Here is a 26,958-nt window from a genome sequence, read left to right as displayed (position 1 = left end):
ATGCTCTAAAATTGATTGTGGTGATGGCTGCACAACTCTGTGGATATACTAAAAATAATTAAATTCTACCCTTTAAGTGGGTGAATTGATGGCACGTAAATTGTATTTCAGTAAAGTTGCTATAAAAAGATATTTATTTCTGGTGCTAGTTATAGTCTATTTCTTCATCTGGATGCTGGTTCTATAAGAATATTCACTCTGGAAAATCCAGTTTACACTCATGGCATGTGTACTTTTATGTACATATGTTGTATCTCAATTTTTTTTTTTTTTTTTTTTTTTGCGGTACGCGGGCCTCTCACTGCTGTGGCCCCTCCCGCTGCGGAGCACAGGCTCCGGACGCGCAGGCTCAGCGGCCATGGCTCACGGGCCCAGCTGCTCCGCGGCATGTGGGATCCTCCCGGACCGGGGCACGAACCCGCGTCCCCTGCATCGGCAGGCGGACTCTCAACCACTGTGCCACCAGGGAAGCCCATGTATCTCAACATTTTTTAAAAGAAATGTACACCAGGATGTGGCTATTTTATCAATAGTTCTCAAATTTATCTGCACTGAAGGCTAAAATTTAGATTTCTTAAATCCTGCTTCACTTCATGTTCCAATCTAGAATGTTGGTATTGCTAATAAATTTCTGCCCACTTCCCCTCCCTGCCCGCAACCAAATTTAATCCATCTGGAATTTATTTTGTTATGAGGTATGTAAATGGTACTTAAGAGTATCTGAGTGATTCTAAAAACAATTTATTCTCTCAAAGTTTTAAGCATACACACCCCCTCGTTTCCTTCTGATTAATATTATTCACTTTCTATTAATTCTTCTCTAGATGAAGGAAAACTTAGGTTAAATCAATAATATTTTATTGATTTTTAATAGGTTAGTTTTCTTAGCCAATGCATCTTTCCATATTCATAAGCAAATATATTTTATTTCATGAAATGAATATATTCATTTCAAGTTGGAAAGACTAAATAAGACATTTGTTTGCTATCAAATGACAGCTGGCAGTAAAACCAGTGACCCTCTCCTTAAGCCAATAAGCCCAATGCAGTAGACTGTAACCTAAGTTGGTCCAATCAGAAGAAATCCAAATGTTAAATGGTTTGGGGAAGAAAAGAGCTCTCTTCTCACCCTCTCCCACTCCCCAAATATTACTCTGCCACAAGTAAACGAGCCTGAGAACAAAAACAACCAAGGGCCCGATAAGAGCCAAGGGGAACCTGAAAAAACAGAGTCTCAGCCTTGATATGATTATGAACTCCTCGATCAAACTGTTCCTGAAGTCCATGCTAGTGCTGGATTTCTCAGATATGTAAACCAATAAACTTTCTTGTTAAGTCAATCTGAATTGGGTTTTCAGGTGTTTGATACCAGAAGCATCCTAACTGATACAGCTTCCAAAATAAAAGTTGCTCTTATCTTGCAACAAGGAAAACTTAACTAAATATTCCACTACTTTAAAGCAGAAGATATCTTACCTTGGCTTCCAACTGATTGGCAAAAAAGGGAGGGTTGCACATGCAAAAGTCATAGATTATCTCAGATTCTTCTTTAAGAGCATCCATCAGGAGTGTCTTCTGTGGTACTTTTACCACTAGGAGAAAAAACAGAGACTGTTAACTATGATTACGACTGTGGTAGTTTTCAAATATGTCCACATATTCTTTGCTACTAGTTCCTTCAAGAGGTAGAGTTCGATTTCCCTCTCCTTGAGTGTAGCTTCACTCAATGACTCGCTTTTACTGAAGAGAATGTGATGAGCGTGATAGGGTATCACTTCTGACGCTAGGTCATAAAAAGCAATCCGGCTTCCTCCTTGTCTTATCTCTTAAACTACTTGCTCTAGGAGAGGCCAGCTGACACGCTGTAATGATGCTCAAGTAGCCCTGAGGAGAGATCCACATGGCAATGAACTAAAGCTTGCTGCCAAAAGCAATGTAAGTGAGCCATCTGGAAAGCACATCTCTACCCCCAGGCTTTCAGAGGGCAGCCTCATGAAAGACTCTGAACCAGAACCACCCAGCTAGGCCACACCCAAACTCCTGACCCACAGGAACCACGAGATTATTAATAAATGTTTATTGTTTAATAACCATGTCTCTGCCAGATTTTGGAGTCATTTGTAACACAGGAATGGATAACTAAAAAACTCATTAATAATATATTAATATCTCCCCTTGCGATATGTTTAACACTAGTAAGAAAAGCCTATTTCTTCCAAAGAGAGATATAAAGTCTCTTTAATGACAAAAAACTAAAACAAAAACAAAAAACCCAGCCCTTTATATATATACAATAAGCACAGACGTAAAAATTAACTAAGCATTAAGGAGATTTGACTATTTGTAGCACAGTTCCATGTACTAAAATAAAAAAGACAGCATAATTTAATCAAAAGCAGGATTTTCTTCCTTTTAAAAATCTTGGTGACTAGGTTACTTTATACACAATTGATTCTCATCTTTAGTGGTAGCAGTGTTCTATAGTCACCACGAACGCTGAATTAGTGAATACTGAACCACTAGCTCCTAAGAGAAATACATGATTAGGTAAGTTTGAGCCTCTGGTCCCAACATTTTCATCAACCGATCAATACATATCCTTACTCATTCATCAACATTGAACTCATGGCCGACAGTACTATAACATGTCTGAACGAAACTTATCTGGCACATGTATTTTCTCTGTAAGGCACATCATGGCCTTCTTGTACTTAGGAACGCTAGGCAGTACTTAAGCACTGTTTTAGGGGACATTATAAACAGCAACATCACCAATAAAAGCACAAAACTGCAAAAAAAAAAAAAAGAAAAAGTGGTACTAAACACACCATGAAAAGGACACTTGTTTACAGTATGAGAGCTGAAACAAGACAGCAGGGCATTGCCTTGTCCAACTTCAGCTGGGAACACGCATGCTGGGTGACTCAAATTTTTTGCTGCTTTGCACGTGTCTGTGAATGATCACAAAAGTACCATGAGTATTGATGTGGAGGCTAAAAATAGCCCCTAGTAGGCACACTTTAGCAAGTAGGCAAATTCACAAACACAGAATTCACAAATTATGAGGATCGACTGTATTTACTCTGTTTCCTTCTGAGTTAATTCTGGTAACAAAGGAGCAAACCAAATTACAATGTACCAGATTGTTTTAAATTACCAAAGTTTGTATATTAAAGCAGAAGACAATGAGATGTGTTAAATTAGAAAGACAGGTTAATAAACAAAGCTTGAAAGGAGTATTTATTCTACAGAGCTAACCTTTTATAAGATCCGATAAGTTATTCTGTTCCACATTCTTCTTTGCATAGTTGAAGCACATGTCATCTACTTCTGTTGCAAGGAAATACCAGCCATTTAAGGTTGTTCCAAGTAAAGGATAGATGCAGGATGCCCCAGTACCTAGTACGGTAGGAATTCAAAACACATTGCACACACCTGAGAGGAAGGTGAGCCCAACAAGCAAAAACACCATTCTTCACTTCTTAGAATTTCTTATAGCCTTAACAGCTTAAACCACAAGCTGGTACTGATTACACACATACTGTGGCTACTGGCTTCATGTATGTTAGTCTTAACTCATAATTAGATTCAAATTTCCTAGAGGGTAGAAACGTTGCTGTCTTCTTTGTATGCTGTACGTAAAATGAAGTTTGCATAATTGGCTGGTGATCAAGAAATACGTGACTGACTAACTGAAAATTGTCAAAGCAATTTAATTTACTTTATAAAAAGTCTTCATTTTAAATCTCTCCCAAACTTGATTTTCTTGAAAGAAATCAGTGTTATTTGTTAAAACACCACAGTAATATCTTAAAATAGATCAATGTATACATCCCATTCTACAAAAGCAGAAAAAAATACATAGGGTATAAAATTTTTATAATATTAAACCACCCAATTCCCCTCATATCTATCTGTAAGTTGTTACCTGAAGGAAACCAGAAGTTAAACAAAACAAAAAAACCCTAAAAACTAAAGAGAGGATTCATTTCTTAGATGTGGAGACATGGAAAAACATTTGATCCAGATCCAAAACATCAGTCATTGGCTTGCCCCACCATAGTTTCAAGGGAGACATTCAAAGGCAAATGGTCCAGGCAAAAATCTCTCTGACAGCTAGGGTTTGGTTCTAAACTTGCATGTAGAACCTCTAACCATAGACTGGACAAGTATATGTTTGAGTATATACTAACGACAAATAATTGCTTTTACAACCTTTAACTGATCTTGGCCAGTAAGATCCTAAAGAGCATACTCAAGAGAAGAAAAGCTGGTATTCTTGGAGGCCCACAGTAGTCAGCCCATACTAGCCATTCCACGCCCACTTTCCACTGACCACATCATGGTGCCAGTCTAGTCTTCTAAGGATTTGGCAGGAAGAGCTGGAGGCCAGAGATACTCCTAACCCAGAGGAAAGCCAGTCTCATCTTACTGCTTCCTCATTAAGTACTCAGAACAGACTAGTAAAAGACATGACAACAAGTGATAGCCAGAACATTTAAGCTCTGACAGTCACAGTGATTGCTACACTCCCTATCATGTTCACCTAACAGCATCCTGGCCCTGATGCCACTGGGCAAACATCTCCTTGGGGATGTGGGAGGTGGTGCAGGAAGGAGTGGTAAAGGGTACTCAAGCTCCTCTCAGAGTTCACAATTATTTAGCCCCTGCTAGCCACTCAGAATAAGGAAATTAAGGAAATTTAAGTAGCACTTCCAGCTCTGTAGAAAAAAAAATCCAAACCAGATCCCAGGCCCTTGATTCTCATACAACTACCTCTCTCTTCATACTTCAATTTCATTTAAAAGGAGAAAGAAAAAAGGACACCTTCCCTCAGCTGCCCTAATATCAGGTGCCAAGAGGGTAATAAACGCAGGTAAAAGACCTGTCCTTCGCCAAAAAAAATCAGGTTTCTCAATTCTTAAGACCAGAAGACTTGCATTCTAACATCCTGATCCCCTCTGAAAGGTGAATGACATTTAAAAAATATTTATTTATTTATTTTTGGCTGTGTTGGGTCTTTGTTACTGCACGCGGGCCATCTCTAGTTGCGGCAAGCAGGGGCTACTCTTCATTGCGGTGTGCAGGCTTCTCATTGTGGTGGCTTCTCTTGTTGCGGAGAACGGGCTCTAGGCACGTGGGCTTCAGTAGTTGCAGCACGTGGGCTCAGTAGTTGTGGCTCGCGGGCTCTAGAGCGCAGGGTCAGTAGTTGTGGTGCACAGGCTTAGTTACTCCACGGCATGTGGGATCTTCCTGGACCATGGCTCGAACCCGTGTCCCCTGCATTGGCAGGTGGATTCTTAACCACTGTGCCACCAGGGAAGCCCATGAATGACATTTTTAAATGGGTAATAATTCTTGTAATGATAAATAAAAATGAAAAGTTTATAACCATAGAATTAGAGCAAACTAATGGAGTCTGGGGGAAGAATTTATATAAAACCCTAATTAGAATGAATGCGATTTCAGCAAGAGTGCCCCTTGTGAAGAGCTAAAATCCATTAACCTCCTATATCCCCAAGTGTTATTTTAGAGGGTTTGGGGCATAATTAAAATAAATTAGTACTAAATAGGCTCTCAAGCTTTTAAAGCTTTTTATAACCCATCAGCCAATCTTCTGCCATGAACATAAAAGAAAAAAAACTTTTGTTAAACCCCATTATTTTTACATAGTGCTTAGTTCATATTGGATGTTCAGAATTTTGAATGTTGAAAGAATGATGTATTTATACATCGACATTCAACAAATCATTTACTGAACACCTACTGTGTGCCAGAAACTTTGCTAGGCTTTTGGATATTATAGTAAGCAAAAAAGTAATAGGCTCTGTACTTTGTAATCTAGTGGCAGAGAAAGACATTAATCAATCAGATAAGTGAATGGGTAGTTTAAAACTAAAAAAAATGCCATGAAGGAAAAAACATGGTTTTCTAAAGCTCATATTCAAGGAACCTATCTTATGCTGGAAGGTCAGAGAAGGTTTTCTTGAGAAAATAAGGCTTGAGTTGACAACTACAGTACAAATAAGAATTAATGAGGTGAAGGTGGGAAGTTCCAGGCAGAAGGAACAACATGTACAAAGGCCTGGAATCATGACATCTTATTAGAACAAGTGCCAAAAACATAAAAGAGAAGAATATAAGATGAGGCTTAGAGGGACTTCCCTGGTGGCGTAGTGGTTAAGAATCCGCCTGCGGGGACTTCCCTGGTGGCACAGTGGTTGAGAGTCTGCCTGCCAATGCAGGGGACACAGGTTCGCGCCTTGGTCTGGGAGGATCCCACATGCTGCAGAGCAACTAGGCCCGTGAGCCACAACTACTGAACCTGAGCTCTAGAGCCCGTGCGCCACAACTATTGAGACTGCATGCCACAACTACTAAAGCCCACGCACCTAGAGCCCATGTTCTGCAACAAGAGAAGCCACCACAATGAGAAGCCCATGCACCACAACAAAGAGTAGCCCCTGCTTGCCGCAACTAGAGAAAGCCCACGCGCAGCAATGAAGACCCAATGCAGCCAAAAATAAATAATTAAAATAAATAAATTTATTAAAAAAGAGAAATCTATGAGGCTTAGAGAGACCTAGAGAGAGACCTAGAGGGCAGGAATCAGACAATGAAAATTCTAATAGGCCTAATAAAGGTTTCAGGTGTTTATCACAGAAGCAATAGGAAGCCATTAAAGTGGTAAAGATGTGCTCAGATATGGTTTATACATACTTTCTGGAGAATGGAATGGAGGGGCAACAGAGTGGACAAGAACAGAATAGTTGAGAAGCTATTCTGTAGACAGGGAGAAATGATGGTGACTTGGACTGGGATGGTGGCAGCTGAGAAGGAGAAAAATAGACAATTTAAGAAATATTTAAGAGAGAAAAACAGGAAACGGTGATAGACATTGTCAGTGAGAATGGAGAGAAGTCAATATCAAGGACGACAAGATTAGGAAGAAAGAATATGAGTTTGGTCTTGGATGTCACGAAGTCTGAGAAGTTTTTGAGATATCCAAGTTTCTCATATATTTGGGACTAGAGTTCAAGAAAAGTAATCTGCGTTGGAGGAATAAACAGTTTGTAGGTTATCTGCATGGAAGCAGAAAATAAAGTCATAGATATGGATGAAATTGCCTAGAGGTAGAGTGATGAATAAGAAAAGGGTTAAAGACTGAGCTTTAGGGATTCTCAACATTTAATACAAGAAAGTAAGCCTGAAAAGGGGAGAAGAGTGACTAGAAAGGAAAACAGAAAACCAGAGGAGTCTGGTGTCATGGAAGAAAATGGAGGAGAGTGCATAAAGGAGAAAGGAGGGGCTCAATAAATGCTGCTGCAAAGCTCATGTACGATGAGCACTGAAAACACACACAAATGCTGAACATTTACTACTATCTAGAAACTGTGTTTCCTATTAACTATGTTTAGAAATAGGGTCCACAGTTTTTAACTCAATTCTTCACACTTTCTATAAAGGATTAGTAAAGGCCAAAAGATTAACAAATTTCAAACCCTATCAAATGAAAATACTGGCTATAACAAAACATATAATGCATTTATAATCGCAAAACATACCATGGCTTCATTTCCTTCTGCTTCTCTACTTACATTCCCAAATGAATCAAACAGGACAGTCCTCCCCATTGCAGAAGATTACAATTAAGAGAACATCTTCTTTTAACTCGACGTCTTTTTTCTTCCCTTTAATTTTGGATTAAATACTCGCTATAAATAATCACCTAAGAGATTCCTAAAAGTATTCAGTCCCACATGATCTTTTATTAAGTGACCATCACCACAAAATCCCAATATAGGGATTACTGTACTAACACCAAATAATTCAGAGTAAAAATAATGCCCAACTGACACAGACATCAACGTGGTAATCTGAAAAGCTAAGAAAACAAGGGCCTCACTTTCATTCTGCACTTCTCTTACCCCCTTGCTCCATCTGGTGCTGACAATCCCTTCTCTTCTCAAGAGAAAGTGACAGCAGAAAAGCCTAGGTATCCCAAATAAGAACAGTGATATCTGTAGCCAGCTTCCTTCACACAACAAATACCCAGAAGTTTTCAAAGAATTTGCAAAGACCTCGCAAAATTTATAAAACTTATATTTAGCCAAAACATAATTGAAAACCATGTACCTATGTCAATTCCTCTTCGGAGAGTACTTTTGTCAGAGTCCTGATGACCGATCAGATCTTCTACCCAATGAATATAGTTGAGTCTCAAGGGAACTGTGGGAATTAGTCTCTCCAGCGGAATATCAATAGAAAGTCCAAAATCTTCTCTTAGGAGAGTACAAGTCAGAGCTCTGACTGCTTCAGGGTCTTTAAAATTAAGACTGAGGGGTGGAGAAAAAGAAGTAAAACTGATTAGTAAGACTCACTACGCTCTACAAGCTTTAATGCAACCAGGTAGGACCAAACACCCACCTGTTTCTTAAGAGATCACACATATAAATAGTTACGTAGCACATTCAGTGCAGTGGCATACACATATGGGCGTTTAACAGTCACAGTATGTGAAAGACAGCATAAATTTCCACCAAAAATACTGCATCTTCATACATGAAGCACAGAGGACAAGAGTACCTCTGTTCCAATTCCTGCCTAATTGTCTCCTTACTTAGTTATGTGACTTTGGACAAGTTATTTAGCCTCTATGAGACCGTTTCCTCAGCTGTAAAATGGGGATAATAATACCTATATGTAGAGTTGCTGTGAGATCATCTGTGAAAAGTACTAGCATAATGCCTACTACATAGTAACTGTTTTACAAGTGCTGGTTATTTTTACTATTATCAAATAACATGATTTGATGGTAGCATTCTTTGAAAATCATACTTAAAAGTGGAAAGGAAGCAGTATAAAATGTTTAATAATGAAAACAGGTTAACATACTTAAATATAACAAATACTACAAGCACCAAATTTTTAAATGTGACTATTTTTAGCAGGTTTCCTGAGGAATAATTTACATACTATAAATTCACCTTTAAGTACACAATAGTTTTTCGTATATTCCCAGAGTTGTGCAACCATCACCACAATCCAATTTTAGAACACTTCTATCACCCCCCAAAAGAAACCTCATGCCCATCTGCAAGTCATTCCTCATTTCCACCCTCAGCTCTAGGCAACCACTAATGTACTTTCTGTCTCCATAGATTTGCCTTTTGTGAACATCTCATACAAATGAATCATGTAATATGTGATCTCTGCATCTGGATTCTTTCACTTAGCATAATATTTGTGAGGTTCATCCATGGTGTAGCATGTGTCAGTACTTCATTTTTTTTTTTTTTTTTTTTTCGGTACGCGGGCCTGTTGTGGCCTCTCCCGTTGCGGAGCACAGGCTCCGGACGCACAGGCTCAGCGGCCATGGCTCATGGGCCCAGCCGCTCCACGGCACGTGGGATCTTCCCAGACCGGGGCACGAACCCGTGTCCCCTGCATCGGCAGGCGGACTCTCAACCACTGCGCCACCAGGGAAGCCCGATAGTCAATTTTTACACATGGAAAGAAATTCACATCTGAGTACCACACTAAAGCGTTCAAACAAGTTCACATTCTTTATTCTATAGCGGTAGCCCAATCTATTACTAAGCTTCATTGCTAGACGCACAAAAGGAATATAATCAATTCTGATGTCTATGTTCAAAGCCTTAAAACCTGAAATGTGAAATTTCAGAATTTTTCTATCAAAGAAACTTAATAACATAGATACCTTATAAAATAAACGATGAGCAGTATCATCTAAGAGCAGTACCTATTTACAGCTTTGTTAACCTAAAATTTCTGAATGTTATTTTGCACTGACATTTTGAATAAAATTGTGGAATTCAGGAATTGCAAACTCAAATATTTACAACATACTACTCAAAATGCCAGTCCCTGACAAGAACTTGTGCCAGAACGTAAATCAACACACTGAGAGTCATAACCAAAGACATGTCTGCTGAACTAAACGTGTGGCACAAGGTCCTCGCCTCTGTGGACAGTAATAAATGGTTTGTGGCCGAGCGGACAGACCAATGGCCACACTTCCGGTAGCACTATGCCAGATGACACAAGTGACCATTTCAAAGGGGATGGTCACTACTCAGTTCTAGGTAATTAATGTCAAGTGGGTTTGCTGGCCCAGTTCTGCTAGATCTCTAAAATTTCCAAATGAAACCAGCAACCCATATTTTTATATGAAATTTCTATGATTCTTAAAATATATGTGGACAATAAATAACTGCAAGCCCTATATAATTCACAGGCCGACAGGTGGCAACCTCTATCGTAAATAACAGAATTATAAAGAAAGTTGGGGTACTTGGCTACTCCACACTTCTAAAGAAGTATAAAAGTGTTTCACTCTCTTTGGGCACTACTTTGCTCAACTGAGTTATATGGAATAGGTTAGAATTTTTAAGAGGTTGTGATTGCTGGCGTTCATTCCTTTACTCATTCAACAGGTATTACATGTCAGCTACATGCCAGGCATTGTGCAAAATGCTGGAGATATTGTAGTAAAAGCAAATACAGACATAATCTCTCCCTTCATGAAGCTGACAGTCTGGTAGAGGGTAGGTATTAATTTAAGAATCATTCGAATATATGTAAAATTGTCACTGTGATGAATGCTATAAAAGATAGATACGAGGTGCTAGGAAACCTACATAATAAGTGGAACTGCCTTAGGAAGGTCAGGGAAGGCTTCCCTGAGGACTGAAATAAAAACTAACAAAGAACAGGGGGAAGGGAACATGGTATTCTAGGGTCCTAGGTAAAGAGAAGAGCAAGTACAAAGACCCTGAGGCAGGAGACTTCATGGGGCATACTGAGAAACCGCTGTTTCTAACAACTGTGTCTAAAATGCAGATAGCAATGTAAGCATGCATGGTTTAAAATGAGGCTGGAGAGGAAGATAGAGGCCAGATTATATAGGACCTTATAATTAGGGTAACCATATAATTTTATCAATTAATTCGGGACACTTCTGAAAGTGAAAGTATCACACCAGGATAATTAAAATCTATGTTAAGGATTTATGTCTGGTATAGAATAAGGATGGACCAAGTGGAAGCAGAGACACCAATGAGAAAGCTACTGCTGTCATCTGAGTTAAGAAGCTGGACAAAGGTGGCAGTGGCAAAGACAGGGAAAAGTGAAAGGAATTTAGAGACATTTAGGAGGGAAAATTGACAAGATCCGTTGATGGACTGATATGTGAGGTGAAGGAGGATGCATTTACAGACATCTCCTAGGGCTCTGGCTTGTTCAACAAGATAGACAGTGCCATTCACTGAAATTGGGAACTCAGGCAGAGAACCATTTTTGAGGAGAAATATCATAAATTTGAGCTGTATTTGAGATATCCAAGTAGAGATATTGAGTAAGTATGATCTCTAGGTATAGAGCCCAGAAAATCTGGAAAAAGAGATTTGGAAATCTGGAAAAAATGTATAAGTGATTTGCAAACAAACAAATGAGGGCCTGGCACAGATGAGAGTGTGTCTAAGGAGAAAACACAAAGTGAGAGGAAAAGACAACTTAACACTAAGCCTCAAAGAATCCTTTAATGGTTGTACTTACAATCATTACAGAGGAAGCTACACCTGGAGACAGGGTGGAAGAAGGAAAACCAGAAGAGTGTGATGTGGTGCCAAGGAGCCCAAGGGAAGAGGGTGTCCATGAAGGGTAAGAGTGTCAGTTACCCCAGTGCTTCTCAGGAGTCAACTGGAAATTGAAACTGGATTTAGTGATGTGAGACCACGGAGACCTTTTCAGGAGCTGCTTTCGTAGTGGTAGAATTCAGAATCCACCCTGGAATGTGCTAAAGATTAAGTATGGTATGAAAAAATGGAGACACTAAAAATAGATAATTCTTCAAGAAGCTGAGTTATGCAAGGGAGAGATGGGGCAGAAGTGGTAGGGTTGACGGAGAGGTTTCTTTACTAATTTTTTAATGGAAGATTTAAACACGTTTAAAAGTCAATGGAAAGTCACAAAGGCCACATATTATGATTCAATTTACATGAAATATCCAAAACATGCAAAGCTGTAGAGACAGAAAGCGGATGAGTGGTTTCCAGGGGTTGATGAGACACAGCAGGGGGGAGTGACTGCTTAATGGGTATAGGGTTTCTTTTGGGGTGATGAAAATGTTCTGGAATTAGATAGTGGTGATACTTGCACAACCTTGTGAACATACTAAGAACTGAATTGTACACTTTAAAATGGTGATTTTATGATATATGAGTTGTATCTAAATTTTTTAATAAGTCAAAAAGAAGAAACTAGTTGACAGACATTAAATATTTAACTAAAGGAATACTGGACTATGTAACGTTCTTGAGATGGGGGAGGGTATGGGATCCAAAGTACAGATGGAGAATTTAATTGAATTCGAGTATCATACTACTACTACTACTACTACTACTACTACTAATTAATAATAATAATAGGTTGTCAAACAGAACCAAAAGCCAAACCTATGGTGTTTTGTGTTTTCCACCAACTCATACCTACCCACAACTGAGTTTAAGAATTTTTTGTTTTTTAACTTTATCACACCTATGGTCAAATAAGCAATGAGATAGTAGTATCATATAAAAATAAAGATCCTGGAACAGTTGTAAATGACCATTACTGTTAGCCCTATATTAGCCAAAGAACCCAAAATCCTACATGCAAAATAGTAAGAAACTACCTTGATCAATCAAGTTGGTCTCTTAAATGTGGATTGCTATGCTAGCTAAAGAGCAAATGACAGGGAAGAAAAACTTAGTCATCCAAACACTTCTTTGCTCTTTCCAATTACAGTTAAGAGTACTCCAGTTTTTCTAGCTAAGCCCAGTGACTTGCCCTAAATTCAGTGAAACTCAAAAAAAAAAAAAAAAAAAAAAGAAGTCCAAGAGTATGGGAAACAGTTAAATATATTTAAGTTTTGCATTACAGAAAATTTAGGAACAATCTAAAAGTAGTCATTAGGGAGTTGACTGAATAAGCTATACCACATCCACACAAGAGAATACTCTGCAGTCATGAAAAGGAGTAAGACTGGGCTGATGCACACAGTCTTGTATGAAGAGGGTTCCTTGATAAATTAACAGCAACAACAACAAAAAACTCCCACAAGTTTGGGTAAAAGCATATATGTACATTATGATCACATTCTTGTAAAAATAAAAACAAGACAAAAAAGACCCTATATGTGAACATGCAGAGAAAACAATCTGGAAGGGTCAGAACCACCTCTGGATGTGGAAATTCTCATATTTTTGTATTATCTGAACACATGTTACATAATACCTTCATAACAACAATAAGTGTTTTATAACTATATGGAAAATGCTTATGTCAAGTGTGGGTAAAAAAAAGTCCTTTGATTGTACCTATAGCAAAATTACAACCACAAAAATTACTATATATGCATAAGGACAGGGCTTAGAGAGGAACACAAGTAATTTGATCTCTGGGGTGGAAGAACCGTGACCTTTTTTCTTTTACGTATGCAACATTCCCATTATAAATGTAGGTAGGAAGGATATATTTCTATAATTTTCCCATTAAGGGCTCTATAAATGTTTGTAGAATAATAAAAAAAAAAAACCACTTCCTTTTTCAAAAAAGGAAGACAGATCCTTGGTTCCAGAGTACTTGTTTTCCATGAAAGGGGGCCAATTCTGTTGGAGACCAAACCAGCATATTTCCCACAATGACAGCAATCCCCAAAAGATAGTAGTGCAGCTTGAGCATTGATTACATGGCTTCACGAAACATTTGGAGCAAGAGAAACAGCGATATAATTAATATATTTTCTTAGTGCCTTCAAACAGAGTTGTTTATATAAACAATTCTCACTATTTAAAAAAAATGTGCTTACTTTGATGGAATAGAGCATACAACTTATTACTAAGGAACTACATCCTAATCACCAAAAAGTATAAGACATCGAGCAGAAGCTAGTCTAATTGAAGAAAATACACAAAAATCAATGAAGAGCTGATTCTTAGACTTTGTTATTAGCAAAATGAGTGTTTGTTTTCTTACTTTTAAGAAAATACAGACACTAATCTGAGGGTTGGAGATCTTTTTGTAGGACAAAAGTGAAGTCATCTGACTTCACTAGTTAAATATCTAGGTCACTTTAGCACCCTGGGACATTCAAAATTCCTGAACACAGGCAAGATCTTTTTTCATTTTCATTTCTGAGAGCACAGAGAGGCACAGGGACTAAAATTAGCTCTCACGTGGAAATTAGCAATTTATACCATCAGTCTTTGTTGTTTGTTTAACACATCCAGCTTCGTAAAACAAAACAGCCTATTGTCAACAGGCTCAGGTCTGATTTCCCCATGATGACTCTTGCTCTGCTATTGATGAATACAGTATTACCATTATTAGATGGAGTTTGGAAAGATACATTCTGTAACCATGGTTAAAGAAACAATCATTCTAATACTGTAGAGGCTGAACCTTATGTAACAATAAAGGCTGAAGCCTCCCCACCCTACTCCAACATTGGTTTCTATTCATTAGATCTTCACTGAGGTGCTAAAAATGGTACAGTCACAAACTATGACACAGCCCTTCAATGCCAGGTCTTTGATTTAAAAACAAATCAGTTAAGTGTCATACTCTATTCAAACTCAACTGACAGGGCTCAAGTAAATTGCAGGATGTTCCTATGGGGCTGGTTTCTGTGAAAAAGCACAAACTAAAATTTAATTGAAACAGTCAGATATGATTACAACAAAGCAGTGAGGGATGCAGGGAAGAGAGAGAGAGAAAAGAGAGAGAGAGAGAGAAAAGAGAGAGGGAGAGAGAGAGATCACACCAGCAATCCTCAGTACCTTATCAAGTGTACCAGGCTTAATAACAATATCTATCCTTTACTAAGTGTCTACAATGTGTCAGTCACTTTGCACACATCATTGCTAACCTTTATGACAATCATCCAAAGTATGTCCTTTTATCCCTCCTTTTTAGATGAGGAAATTCAGTCTCAGTAAAGCTAAGAAAATTATCTAAAACCTCACAGCTGGTAAGTGGCACTCTCAAGACTGGTCCTTAGGATGATTCACTCAGAAGTGCCCCTCTTTCCATATCACACCCTGCTTCCCTTAAGAGAGCACTTAAGGGCTGAGCAAATAAATGACACTTCAATCCATCTCAGGTCTAATGTTCTGCCTGGTATTCCTTTTCCATCATTACCTGGGTTTACATTTTGACCATTCTTTTTCACATATCTTCTTGAGTTAAATAAAAAGCCACTATAAAAATAAAGAACATTCTACTGACGCATATAATCATCAACAACTCTTACCTAAGTAAGCAACAAGGAGGATGATGTCCAGGAGCAGGTAGGTTGTTTACATTAAAAAAAAAGTACATATCTTCTCTTCTTCCTCTATCATAGATCGCTTCTAAATATGCTGTACTACCAACCATAGGGAAGCTCATACTGCTCCCATTATTAAAGAAGAGGAGCTCTCCTCAAGCTTGCCTCATCCTCTTGCCATCCCTTCACAGACAAATTTGCTTTTCCTTGCAAGAAATTTAAAAATTACTTTTGCCTATCACAAAACCATCACTTTGAACATCAAGTTCATAACTTTTAGTCCTTTTCTATGCACAGCATATCAGCACAGATACTTTGGTTTCAGTCTGAAACAAAATGATGATGTTTTATAATCTGCAACACCCATTCCATAGGCTACGTGGTATTCCACTGTATGGAACTGCACTGTAAGAACCTACAATTTTGGAAATTTAAGTTATTTCCAATTTTCCTTGTTACAAACAGCCTTGGGATAAACATCCTCAAACATACATTATTTCATTTAAGTATGCTTTTAGAACTTTCAAAGCTGCAATTCTACCAGCATTTTATCACTATGCCTATTTGACTACATTTTTGCCATTGATGGATACTGCATATTTTTTCTTTGCTAATTTGGTCCATTTGTCTTTCTTCGTTTGTAAATTGCCTGTTTTTATCCTTAACCTATATATTAAGGTTTTTTTCCTTTTTCTTATTGTCTTCTAAGAGTTCTTTATATTAAGGGAGCTAAATATTTATACTGTGTTGTCACCTTTTACTATTTCCTGATATGTAAAAGTTTTTACTTCTTATGTAGTTGAATCCATAAAATTTCCTTTATGAATTCTACCCTTGGAGTTTACTCAGAAAGACCATCCCTACACCGAAAGTTAAACAGTTCACCTATATATTTTTTTCTAGTACTTCAATAGAATAAATATATTGAAATCATCAAACCATCAGGAATTTATTTTGCATAATATATAGGAAAGGAAATCTAATGCACTTTCCCCACAGCTGTTCCAATGCATCTATTAAAAATCCATTGGTGTCTGCCTCCACCCTTAACAACCTGAAATGTCCTTATTCTATGTTACAGTCTTTACATGGTGGGGTGGTATCTTACTTAGGAGTCAGCTTCCAAAGTAAGCATATAAAGTGAAAATCCAAGAGAACACTGAAAAAGCTCTTTAATCATTCATAGCACTGTAAGATATTCACATTATGAGAAACACACAGGAGTCAAGACTGATCAAGAAAGGAAGATTCACCCTGTCCACTCTACACTCCCACTCTATACTCCCTCTGGGAGGTATACTACTGAGTAGAAAGCAGGCTGGAATCACCCTATTTAATGTGCACATGCTGTTGAGACTTGAATGCCACTTTGTGCCAGACAACTGATGGCCCATTCTTGTGGCACTACTGGGCTAATGTTTTAATTACTCGAACTTCACAATATATTTAAATACCCGTCTGGGAAAGTTTACACCCCTTCACCTTGCCATCACCCACTTATAACATTTGTTTTGAGTACCTTTTCTTTGAACAGAAGAAACATTATGTCGCTTTCTCTCCCAAAAACCTTAGAAGGATTTTGATTTGGGGAAGAATCGACATATTAACTATACTGAGCCTCCCCATCCAGAAACACACGGTGTCTCTAGATTCACTGTCTCCCCTAGACCCCTGAGGGTAATTCTATTGCTTTATCCACATAGATCTTAACATATTTCTTTGCCAAGTTTCTGCCTATTCCTCTTTGTTATTGTGGATGGGATCTTTTATTGCAACTATATTTTCCAACTAATATCTGGAAACCTATCAATTTTCTATTTATTTATATACATTTTAAAATATTTATATGTATGTTTTATTCAGCAATCATCTGAATATTTTTAGGTAATTCTCAAATGTTTTTTCAGGTAGACAATAATCAAGCCATCTGTAAAATTGTAATTCTTTTTCCTTCTAATCTTATTAACTCTAAATAAATAAGGGAAGCAACAGACTGAGCCAGAGAGTTCCAACTCAGTCACTTCTTAGTGTTATAAGCCTGTGCAAGCTATTTAAAAAGAATGTGTGGGACTTCCCTGGAGGTCCAGTGGTTAAGACTCTGCGCTTCAAATGCAGGGGGTGCAAATTTGATCCCTAGTTGCGAAACCAAGATCCCACGTGCTGCACAGCAGCCAAAAAATAAAGGAAATAATAAAATAATGCAGTATCAATTAAAAAAAAAGAATGTGCATTTATAGATTAAAAGTTCAAAACATATCACTAAATCAAATTCATTGATTATATTATTTAGGCTCTCTATCAGCAGTACTTAACCTTTTTTGGGTCAATTACTCTTTTAAAACTGAAGTTCAAATTACAGGTTAAAGCTTTAAACCCTATCTCCCCAAGAAAAAGAACATACACAAAGAGTATTTTTACCTAATTGTCTTTGAAGCATTCATTGATCCTCTGAAAGTCCCTGAGGCCATTGTTCTGTTTATTTTTCTCTACTTGGTTGGAAAGACAAAGAAAAAATGTCTCTGAATTATATCAAACACTTTTTAAAAGCTATTTCTTATGTTACATTTTTCAACATGCTAAAAGTCTTTATTTAAGTCTTCATTGAACATTATTTCTTTTGTCAATACAAACTAGTCTTCTTTTTCTAATTTGAGGTTTTTTCTACCTTCTATCTTACTTTTTTTTAATTTGGAGGGAACTCTCATTTGTTTAGTATATTTTTGCCCAGCCCTTTATTTTTTATTTATCTGCAATTTTGTTTTAGGTATGCCATCTGTAAATGGCATACAGTTAGATTTTATAGAAGAATTATTCTCATGCATTTGACAAATATTTATTGAATGTCTATTACTTGTCAGACACCCTTAAGCCATTCAGATATGTTGTAATAACAGATCTGTTTGGTCTGCTCTGAGTGATTTTTCTTAAAATATATAAATCTTAAGCCATCTTAAAAATCCTAACCATCCTAAAAATCTTCCTCTGGTTCCTCAAAGTCTGAGCAATCAAGTCCATTCTACTTTGCATGAGCTAAGAGCTATGAAAGGCTCTTTGTGACCTGTTCTTTGTTTTCCTTTCAGTCTCATCTCCTAGTATTCCCTAAGCTGTTATTCTATACCCACTTCATCCCCATCTACATGCAGTTCTGCAAACTTACCAGACCTTTCAAAAAATTCTGTTCTCTATACTTGGAACTCTTTCCCCCCTTCTATTCATCTTTCAGTATTCAAAGACCCAAGGTCTTCACTAATACCACTCCCACACCACTGCTGTGTCCTTCTCTTCTGACTTCCATTTTCAACTGCACATAGACTTCTCAGATTCAATATGCCCCAAACTGAAAATATATCATCTCTCCCCCAACCAGCTCATTCCCCCTTGTTCCTTACTGCAGAAATGGCACTACCACCTAATCTCTTGCTAAGTTGGAATACCAAGCACCATACTTGGTTCATACTTAATTTCTACTGTGTCCTGCTAATTATATTCATGAATTTCTCTCAAATTCATCCAGTGATCTCTGTCCTTCCCCCCTCTACCTAGTTAGGCCACCAATATGTCTAATGTAGATTACTAAAACCATTTCCCACTTACTTGCCTATACTTTCAGTCTTAATTCCCCCTGCAATCCATCTTCTACTATGCTCCTAGAATACACCTGTCACCTGTCTAAACACAATTCTGAATGTTATTTCCCTGCTTTAAAACTTTAGTGCATAAGACTGGGGATGAGTAATTCTTTTTTTTTTTTTGCGGTACGCGGGCCTCTCACTGTTGTGGCCTCTCCCGTTGCGGAGCACAGGCTCCGGACGCGCATGCTCAGTGGCCATGGCTCACAGCCTAGCTGCTCCGGGGCATGTGGGATCTTCCCGGACCGGGGCACAAACCCGTGTCCCCTGCATCGGCAGGCGGACTCTCAACCACTGTGCCACCAGGGAAGCCCGGGATGAGTAATTCTCAAGACATAAGAACTCTCTGTACATGTCCCTAAGATAAATTCCAAACTCCTCACTGGCCCTTATAAAGTACTGCAAGCATCATCCTCCCAGCCTCATCTTCTGTCATTTGTCCACCACCACACCCTAGGCATGCTCAACTTTTCCAGTCCCCCACTACTCCGTGCTCTTTGCACACGCTACTCCCTCTGCCTGTAACACTCTTCTTTCTACCTGGCTAACTCAGACTCATTCTTTAGAACACAACTAAGACACTGTATCTGTTTCAAATCATTCTCTAAATCCCAAAGCTGGGGTCAGGTCTCCCTTCTGTGTGATTCCACTGTATACTCCACAGGTTCTGCCACACTGAAAGGCTAACTGCTTGTTTGTTTGTCCACTTCCTGCACTAGTGTGTTTACTCCAAATATGGCAGTGACTAAGTCTTGCTTGTTTATTATGGCTCTCCCGGAACTTAGAGCAAAATGGTTAATCAACAGATATTTGTTAAATAATTAAGTACAAAAATAAGTGTAGAGAGGAAACAAAGAATAACAAAACTGTATCTGCTCTAAAGTTACTAGGATAAATAACATCCACATACATAACTATGAAACAAAGATTTAAGAAAAATGGTAGAGATGATCTAAACAAAGAGAAACACCAATTCTGTATCTCTGGGGTGATCTCCAAAGTAAGGTGCCAAAGATGAACCTTTAGAGTATGCAAAGAAAATATTAGAACTCTTATTTAAATATATTTTTAATTTCCAGTTTGAAGTATGTTTTCTAATGTGTTTAATATAGTAACATGGTAAGTAACACAAGCATTCATATATGGAGCTGTGCTCGACTTTTTACTGAGTGGAATAGACAATAAAGCTTGGAAATCACAGTTCTAGGGCATTTGACTTAACCTTTGTGTATTGGTGAGGGTCACAAATCTCTCTGAGAATCTGGTGAAAATCAAGGATTATCTCCCAGAAAAATGAATGTAAATAAATATGTATTATATATATATTTTTTAAGTTTTAGGATTTCTAGAGTAACTTGGCCCCCAGGTTAAGTCCTGGCCTAGGGCCTCCAGTTCTACAAGTCTGCCAGGAGGAAGGGTGAGGTCAGCAAAATGCCTCAAGCCCTCTCATCTTATTATTCCCAACCTTCCCAGTGCTCCACAAATCCTGCTTTTCCTCCTCCCCGCAGGTGAAGCACCACATTTTCCCAAGGCAGGCTTGAAATTTCCAATCCCCTCTGTAACTCACATAGAGTTTAGGATGGCAGTCAAAGATCTCCTTCTCAAGGGTATAACACAAACATCAGTTCCTACCATACCACTATCATAATCCTTGCCATTTCCTGAAGCGTCATACTATTATTTTCTTAATTTTTAATAATTAACTTTTAAACTTAAATTTAGTGACATTCTACGTAATAATGAAGTGAAATCAGTTTTGATATCCTGGTTATTATTTTCCTACCTCACATCAAAATAAACACACACTTAAAATAAGGACTTTAGACCCTCACCAGTCACCAAGTTTTAGAGTACAATCCTAAGGTTTCTGCAGGCACTCTGGGATCTCTGTTGGGCAAGCAATAATTTGGACATCAAGAAATTTTATTTTGTTTTTTGTAGCCAGAAGGAAACTTAAAAGCATTTGGTCCAATCTTCTGATTTTATAGGTTAAAATGCTAAAACCGAGAGAGGTTAAGTGATTTGTCCAAGGTCAGATGAGAAGTTTAAGGAAATGTCTAGAATTAGTATTCAGGTCTACTATCAGTCCAGTACGCTTTCCACTATGCTGTGTCCATTCAAATTACACTAGTATAATACTGTATCAAGAATTCTTCATCTGTTACCTACCTCACTCTTCCATTCAGATTTATCTGAACATGCTGCTGAAAATCTGGATATTTGGAAGCCAGATATGCAAAGTCAGGAGGTTTGTCCTTGTATCTATTTCTTGCATGCATTGATTTACTCAGAGCCATCTTTAAAAAGAAAAAAAGGGTGGGGGGGGGGAATCGCATATTTAGTTAAAAAAAGTCAACAGGAAAAGCTGTGGTTGCCAACTCAACAGTTACAGCCAATACATCTTTGCCAACCAAGTGAGAAAAAAGAAGTTATATTTTGAAAATATGCAACAACAAATAAGCACATGAAAAGATGCTCAACATCATTAGTCATTACGGAAATGCAAGTCAAAACCACAATAAGATATTACTTCATACCCATTAGGATGGCTATTATAAAAGAAAGAAAGAAAGAAAGGAAAGAAAGAAAGAAAGAACGAAAGAACGAAAGAAAGAAAGAAAGAAAGAAAGAAAGAAAGAAAATAACAAGTATTGGCAAGTATGTAAAGAAACTGGAGCCCTCAGGCATTGCAGGTGGGAATGAAGATGGTATGACTGCTGTGGAAAAGTTTGGTGGTTCTTTAAAAAGTTAAACATTACCATATGACCCAGCAATTCCACTCCTAGGTATAGATCCAAAAGAACTGAAAGCAGAGATTCAAACAGATACTTACAATGTTCACAGCAGCATTATTCACAATAGTCAAAAGGTAGAAGCAACCCCAAGTGTCCACAAGCAGATAAATAAACAAAATGTGGGATATATATACAATGGAATATCAATCAGCCCTAAAAACGGATGAAATTCTGACACATGCTACAACATGTATGAACCTTAAAAACATTATGCTAAGGGAAATAAGCCACACACTAAAGCACAAATACTATATTATTCCACTTATATGAAGTGCCAACAATAGGCAAATTCATACAGACAGAGAGTAAACAAGAAGTTAGTAGAGGTTGGGAGGAGGGTAGAATGGTGAATTACTGTTTAATGGTACATGGCTTCTGTTTAGGATGATGAAAAACTTCTGGAAATGGACAGTAGTGATGGTTGCACAACACTGTGAATACACCTAAAGCCACTGAATGGTATACTAAAAAATGGTTAAAATTTTAAATGTTATGTTATGTGTATTTTACCACAATTTTTAAAAATGTATGCAACATGTGATGAATCTTTTTCTTTTAAACGAAGGGAAGAAAATTGGAAACTATTCCTTTAAATGCATCAAAGTGACAGAAGGCAACATAATCTACAGCCAAGAATATTGTAGTCAGAGGTTAGCTTTTACAGTGGTCTTGCATGGATTGACTCTTTGGTAGTGCACCATAAAGTCACTAAAGTTTCAAAAAACATCTTTTTTTTTTAACTTCCTGATTTCAAACTCTACCAAAAAAATCCTCTATTCCAACTTCTTTTATAAATTTCAGTCTTGTTATTTCCAGGTAGCTAAAACCAAATGAAAACAAACATAGCAATTTTGTTTTCCTCAAGAATACACAGAGGAAAAAAGTGAACACATTTATAGCAAGAAATAAAAACCGGAAAAAACCCATTGCAGTGGTTGAGTAAATCTCTAAGCAGTTGGTAATTTAAAAAATATTTTAGTGTGTATCTCTGGATGGTAGGTGATTTTTATTTTCTTCTTTATATCATTCTGCATTTTCCATTTTTTTCATAATGCACATTCATCTAAATGGTATTGTGTAAGTCAGAATCCTAAGAGTCACCTGATAGTTCTCTATCCCTCTCGTATTCCAAGAAATCAAGCTATGTGGATTTTACCAGCTAAATACCTCTCAAATCCATCTATTTTTCCCTGTGTCCACCAATAGCAGCCCAGTACAAGTTGCCTAGACTGCTACAACAGCCTCTTTTTTAAAAAAAATATTTATTTTATTTATTTTTGGCTGCATTGCGTGTTCATTGCTGCACGTGGGCTTTCTCTAGGTGCGGCGAGCGGGGGCTACTCTTCATTGTGGTGCGCAGGCTTCTCATTGCGGTGGCTTCTCTTGTTGTGGAGCACGGGCCCTAGAGTGTGTGGGCTTCAGTAGTTGTGGCACACGGGCTCAGCAGTTGTGGCTCATGGGCTCTAGAGCACAGGCTCAGTAGTTGTGGCGCACGGGCTTAGTTGCTCTGCGGCATGTGGGATCTTCCCGGACCAGGGCTCAAACCCGTGTCCCTTGCATTGGCAGGTGGATTCTTAACCACTGCACCACCAGGGAAGCCCAGACAGCCTCTTATTTGGTCTCCATGACCCCACGCTTTTTCTCTCCATTCCTTTTTCCACCTTGCAGTGATCATTTCTAAATGTAAATTTCACTGTGTCCTCCTCCCATGCCCACTTGCTCAAAACTTTACATTACTTCAGCATACATATAAGACCCAGCATGGTGTGGCCTTACCTATTTTTTCACCATCAGCTTAAGTCTCACCCATTGCTCTTCTTTCTTTCCCTCCACTCTGGCAATAGGGTCTTTACCCAGGTTACTCCTTTTGTCTATAATGTTCTTTCCTCCCCCTCTTCACCTGATGAATTCCTACTCATCCTTACTACCACAGTTCAAGCATTTCTTCTTCAGGAAGGTCTTTCCTTCCCTAATCTCCCCAGTTCAGTCATATCCGCTATTGTAAAGTCTCTTAGCAGTAAGTACCGTTCCTTTGCAGGCTTTGTTAAAGATGTAACTTTACGTGGTAATAAATATGTTAATACTCAGAAGGTTTTTGACAGCTTTCCACACTGGAAGTTTAACAACCATGTCCAAAGGAGAATTATCGAGATGTTCCAAATCATGCATATAACTGCCCACCAGACTACTCACTTGAAAGGCTCAAAAGTACTTCATGCACAACATGTCCAAAATTAAATCATTTCTACCCACCCCAAACTGGTCCTCTTCTAATCTTCACTATTTTGCTGAATGATACCACTATCTTCCTTGTGGCACAAAAGCGAGAAACCTTTAGAACCTTTTCCACCCTGCCTCCCTCATTCCAAACACACCATGTCCTGAATATTCTCTATCTCCTAATTATTTCTTGACCCTATCCATTTTTCGCCCTTCATAACTCCATATCTTTAGGCCACAGACCATAATCATCTCTTTCTTGGATGACTACAATAGCCTCTAACTGATGTCTCTCTGACCACTCTGTGTTTTGGCTGTGTTGGGTCTTTGTTGCTGCACGTGGGCTTTATCTAGTTGTGGTGAGTGGGGGCCGCTCTTCGTTGTGGTGCGCGGGCTTCTCATTGCAGTGGCTTCTCTTCTTGCGGAGCTCGGGCTCTAGGCACACAGACTTCAGCAGTTGTGGCTTACGGGCTCTAGAGTGCAGGCTCGATAGTTGTGGTGCATGGGGTTAGTTGCCCCGCGGCATGTGGGATCTTCCCGGACCAGGGCTCGAACCCGTGTCCACTGCATTGGCAGGCGGATTCTTAACCACTGCGCTACCAGGGAAGCCCTCTCTAACCACTCTTGCCCCAGCAATCCACTTCACCCCAGCAACAACATCCCCCTCCTCCTGCCCCAATACAAAACTGAACATTCCTTGGTAAATCCCTTCAGTGCCTTCCTAAAGCTTTTAGGCTGATAAAGTCCAAAATAATTAACAAGGCACACATAATCTACCCCTCCAAACTCATTTGTTGCCACTTTCTCCTCCCTGTTCAGAGTGTCATGCGTGTACCCCTGATGTCAGTGCACACACATAACACTCTGAACACACATGGACAAATTAAATTACAAATATGATAGATTCATTTCCTTCATTATTCAACCCTTCTGGTCAGAACAGATGCACAATGAGTCAATAAAGCCACTTCTCTGCTAACCAAGCTCCCAATACAGGCGATGGGTTCTTAGCTAAATCTATCCCATTCCTCAGAGTTTAACTGAGTATCAGCACTTACCTGGCATCAGCATTGTCACTCCCCACTTCTCTCTAACCTAATCTACTTTTCTCTTCCTGGCTCACTCTGCCCTAGCCACATTGGCCTCCTTGCTGTTTCTCTAGCAAGTCTGGCACACTCCTGTCTCACGGCTTTTGTACTTGCTGTCTGGTCTGCATAAACTGTTATTCCCTCAGAAATACATACATACAAGGTACCCTCACACCTTATTCAGGTCTTTGATCAAACGTCTCTTACTCATTGATGCCTTTCCTGAGTACCTCCATTTAAATAAGCAGTGAGTGGGGCTTCCCTGGTGGCGCAGTGGTTGGGAGTGTGCCTGCTGATACAGGGGACGCGAGTTCGTGCCCTGGTCCGGGAGGATCCCACATGCCGCGGAGCGGCTGGGCCCGTGGGCCATGGCCGCTGGGCCTGCGTGTCCAGAGCGGCAGAGGCCACAGCGGTGAGAGGCCCGCATACCGCAAAAAAAAAATAAAAATAAAAAAAATAAAAATAAAAAAAATAAATAAGCAGTGAGTGAACACACTCCTTGTCTCACTTAGTAGCTTCAGTCTTCTACATAAAACTTACCCATCTGACATTCCATATATTTTACTTATTTTTTTAAAATCTGCCCTGCCAGTAAGCTTCATGAGGGAAAATATTTTGTCTATCTTATTATTCACTGCGATATCCCAGAGCCTAAAGTAGGGCCTGGAGAGCAGGCACGCAATAAGTGTTTTATGATTGAAAGCACGATGGAACTCTTTACACTGTCCAGGACACTGAAACACAGCACCCTCATTCTTGATAAGCAGTCCCCATCTTAAAGTGTCTAAAAGGCTCAGGTCTAGGGCTGGACCTTTTTCTTCCGGTTACCCGAGTCTGTCCAGAAAGCCAAAGTAGTAGACCTTCACTTAAGCTTCCACTTCGACTTTCTTTGATCTTTCCCATCTCCACGCTTCTGTTTCCTTGGTTTCTCCTGACCCTTAATAATCCTCTTCAACTACCATGTGTCTTAATACATAAGTCTGTAAAATAATCTAAATTCCGCTTTCAGAACTTTAAATTCCTTCTGCACAGAGCCCTACCACTTCATTCCTAATCTCCGTTTTCTCTCGACTCCTTCCCTCATAAATCCGACTTTTTGCACTAGTTCGACCACTGCCAGCTCTCCATCTCTTCCACTCCTTCCACGCCTTCATATTACCCCCTCAGACTATCTTCCCGCCTCAGTTTTGGATCTCTGTAAACCTCCTCCGCCCCGCCGGTCTTTCCTACTTCAGCACTCGTCGCCACTCCATTTGCCAACTTCTCCTACCCACCCCAACACACATATACCCCCGCACGCGCACGCAGATGTACACACACACCATCTGGTCTCTCTCCCTAGACCCCGAAACCAACACCTCACAGGCCCAGAACAGGAGAATATGGAACCTAGGTCATACACAGGTTAAGTGAACTCGCAACCCGCGTGAGAGACATTAAGTGACTCACCTCTGAGGTCTAAGTTGCTTCCAGACGACTAGTCTAGTGTGGGCCTCTACAACCCCAGAGTCTTAAGCCACCAGCAGCCCGAAGATCCTAGAAACGCAAATGTTACGCTGTCAGTGCGCCGCCATCTTGGGCCTCCATTCAGCCTCGTGATTGGACGAGCCATTCTCGCGAGATCTGCAGCAGATTCTGGAGAAAGAAGAAACTGTCGCGAGATCTGGACTTCGCGGCTCCTTCTGTCAGAGGGAGGGGGCGTGGTAGCAAGCAGAGTCCTTTGGGTTAGGACGCCTAGTTTCAAATCTGCTAGGGATATTGTTTTTTAAAAATGTAGATTAAAAAAAAATATGTAGCCTTCTGTGCCCCACTCCAGATTTACTAAATCACATTCTCTGGGTTTGGGCGAAGAATATAAGGATGGCTGCGCGGGGAAGGGGGGGAGGGGTGTTTTTGGA

The 26,958-nt window shown here is 39.1% G+C and overlaps 1 protein-coding gene across 7 annotated transcripts in view; it reads right to left on the bottom strand.

Annotated features, from left to right (window-relative positions):
• Positions 1-26,669, bottom strand: part of METTL16 (methyltransferase 16, RNA N6-adenosine) — a 62,984-nt gene extending 36,315 nt beyond the window's left edge. For 5 of the 7 annotated variants that reach the window (XM_067714890.1, XM_067714893.1, XM_067714897.1 and 2 more), the window contains exons 1-5: positions 26,510-26,669; positions 21,127-21,254; positions 8,137-8,336; positions 3,259-3,399; positions 1,477-1,592 (exon numbers count right to left, since the gene is read on the bottom strand). In XM_067714890.1, coding sequence (XP_067570991.1) covers positions 1,477-1,592; positions 3,259-3,399; positions 8,137-8,336; positions 21,127-21,254 — 585 coding nt within the window. In that variant the 5' untranslated portion in view covers positions 26,510-26,669. Of the gene's footprint in view, positions 1-1,476; positions 1,593-3,258; positions 3,400-8,136; positions 8,337-17,746; positions 17,850-21,126; positions 21,255-26,509 lie in introns of those variants that run through there. The other 2 variants (XM_067714894.1, XM_067714892.1) reach the window with 2 other exon arrangements.
• Between the last annotated feature and the right edge of the window lie 289 nt (positions 26,670-26,958).

This window comes from Pseudorca crassidens, chromosome 19, assembly GCF_039906515.1.
Source record: "Pseudorca crassidens isolate mPseCra1 chromosome 19, mPseCra1.hap1, whole genome shotgun sequence".
In the NCBI taxonomy this organism is placed as follows: Eukaryota; Metazoa; Chordata; class Mammalia; order Artiodactyla; family Delphinidae; genus Pseudorca; species Pseudorca crassidens.
The sequence above is the reverse complement of the archived record's forward strand: the minus strand, read 5'-3'. Positions and strand labels throughout refer to the sequence as shown.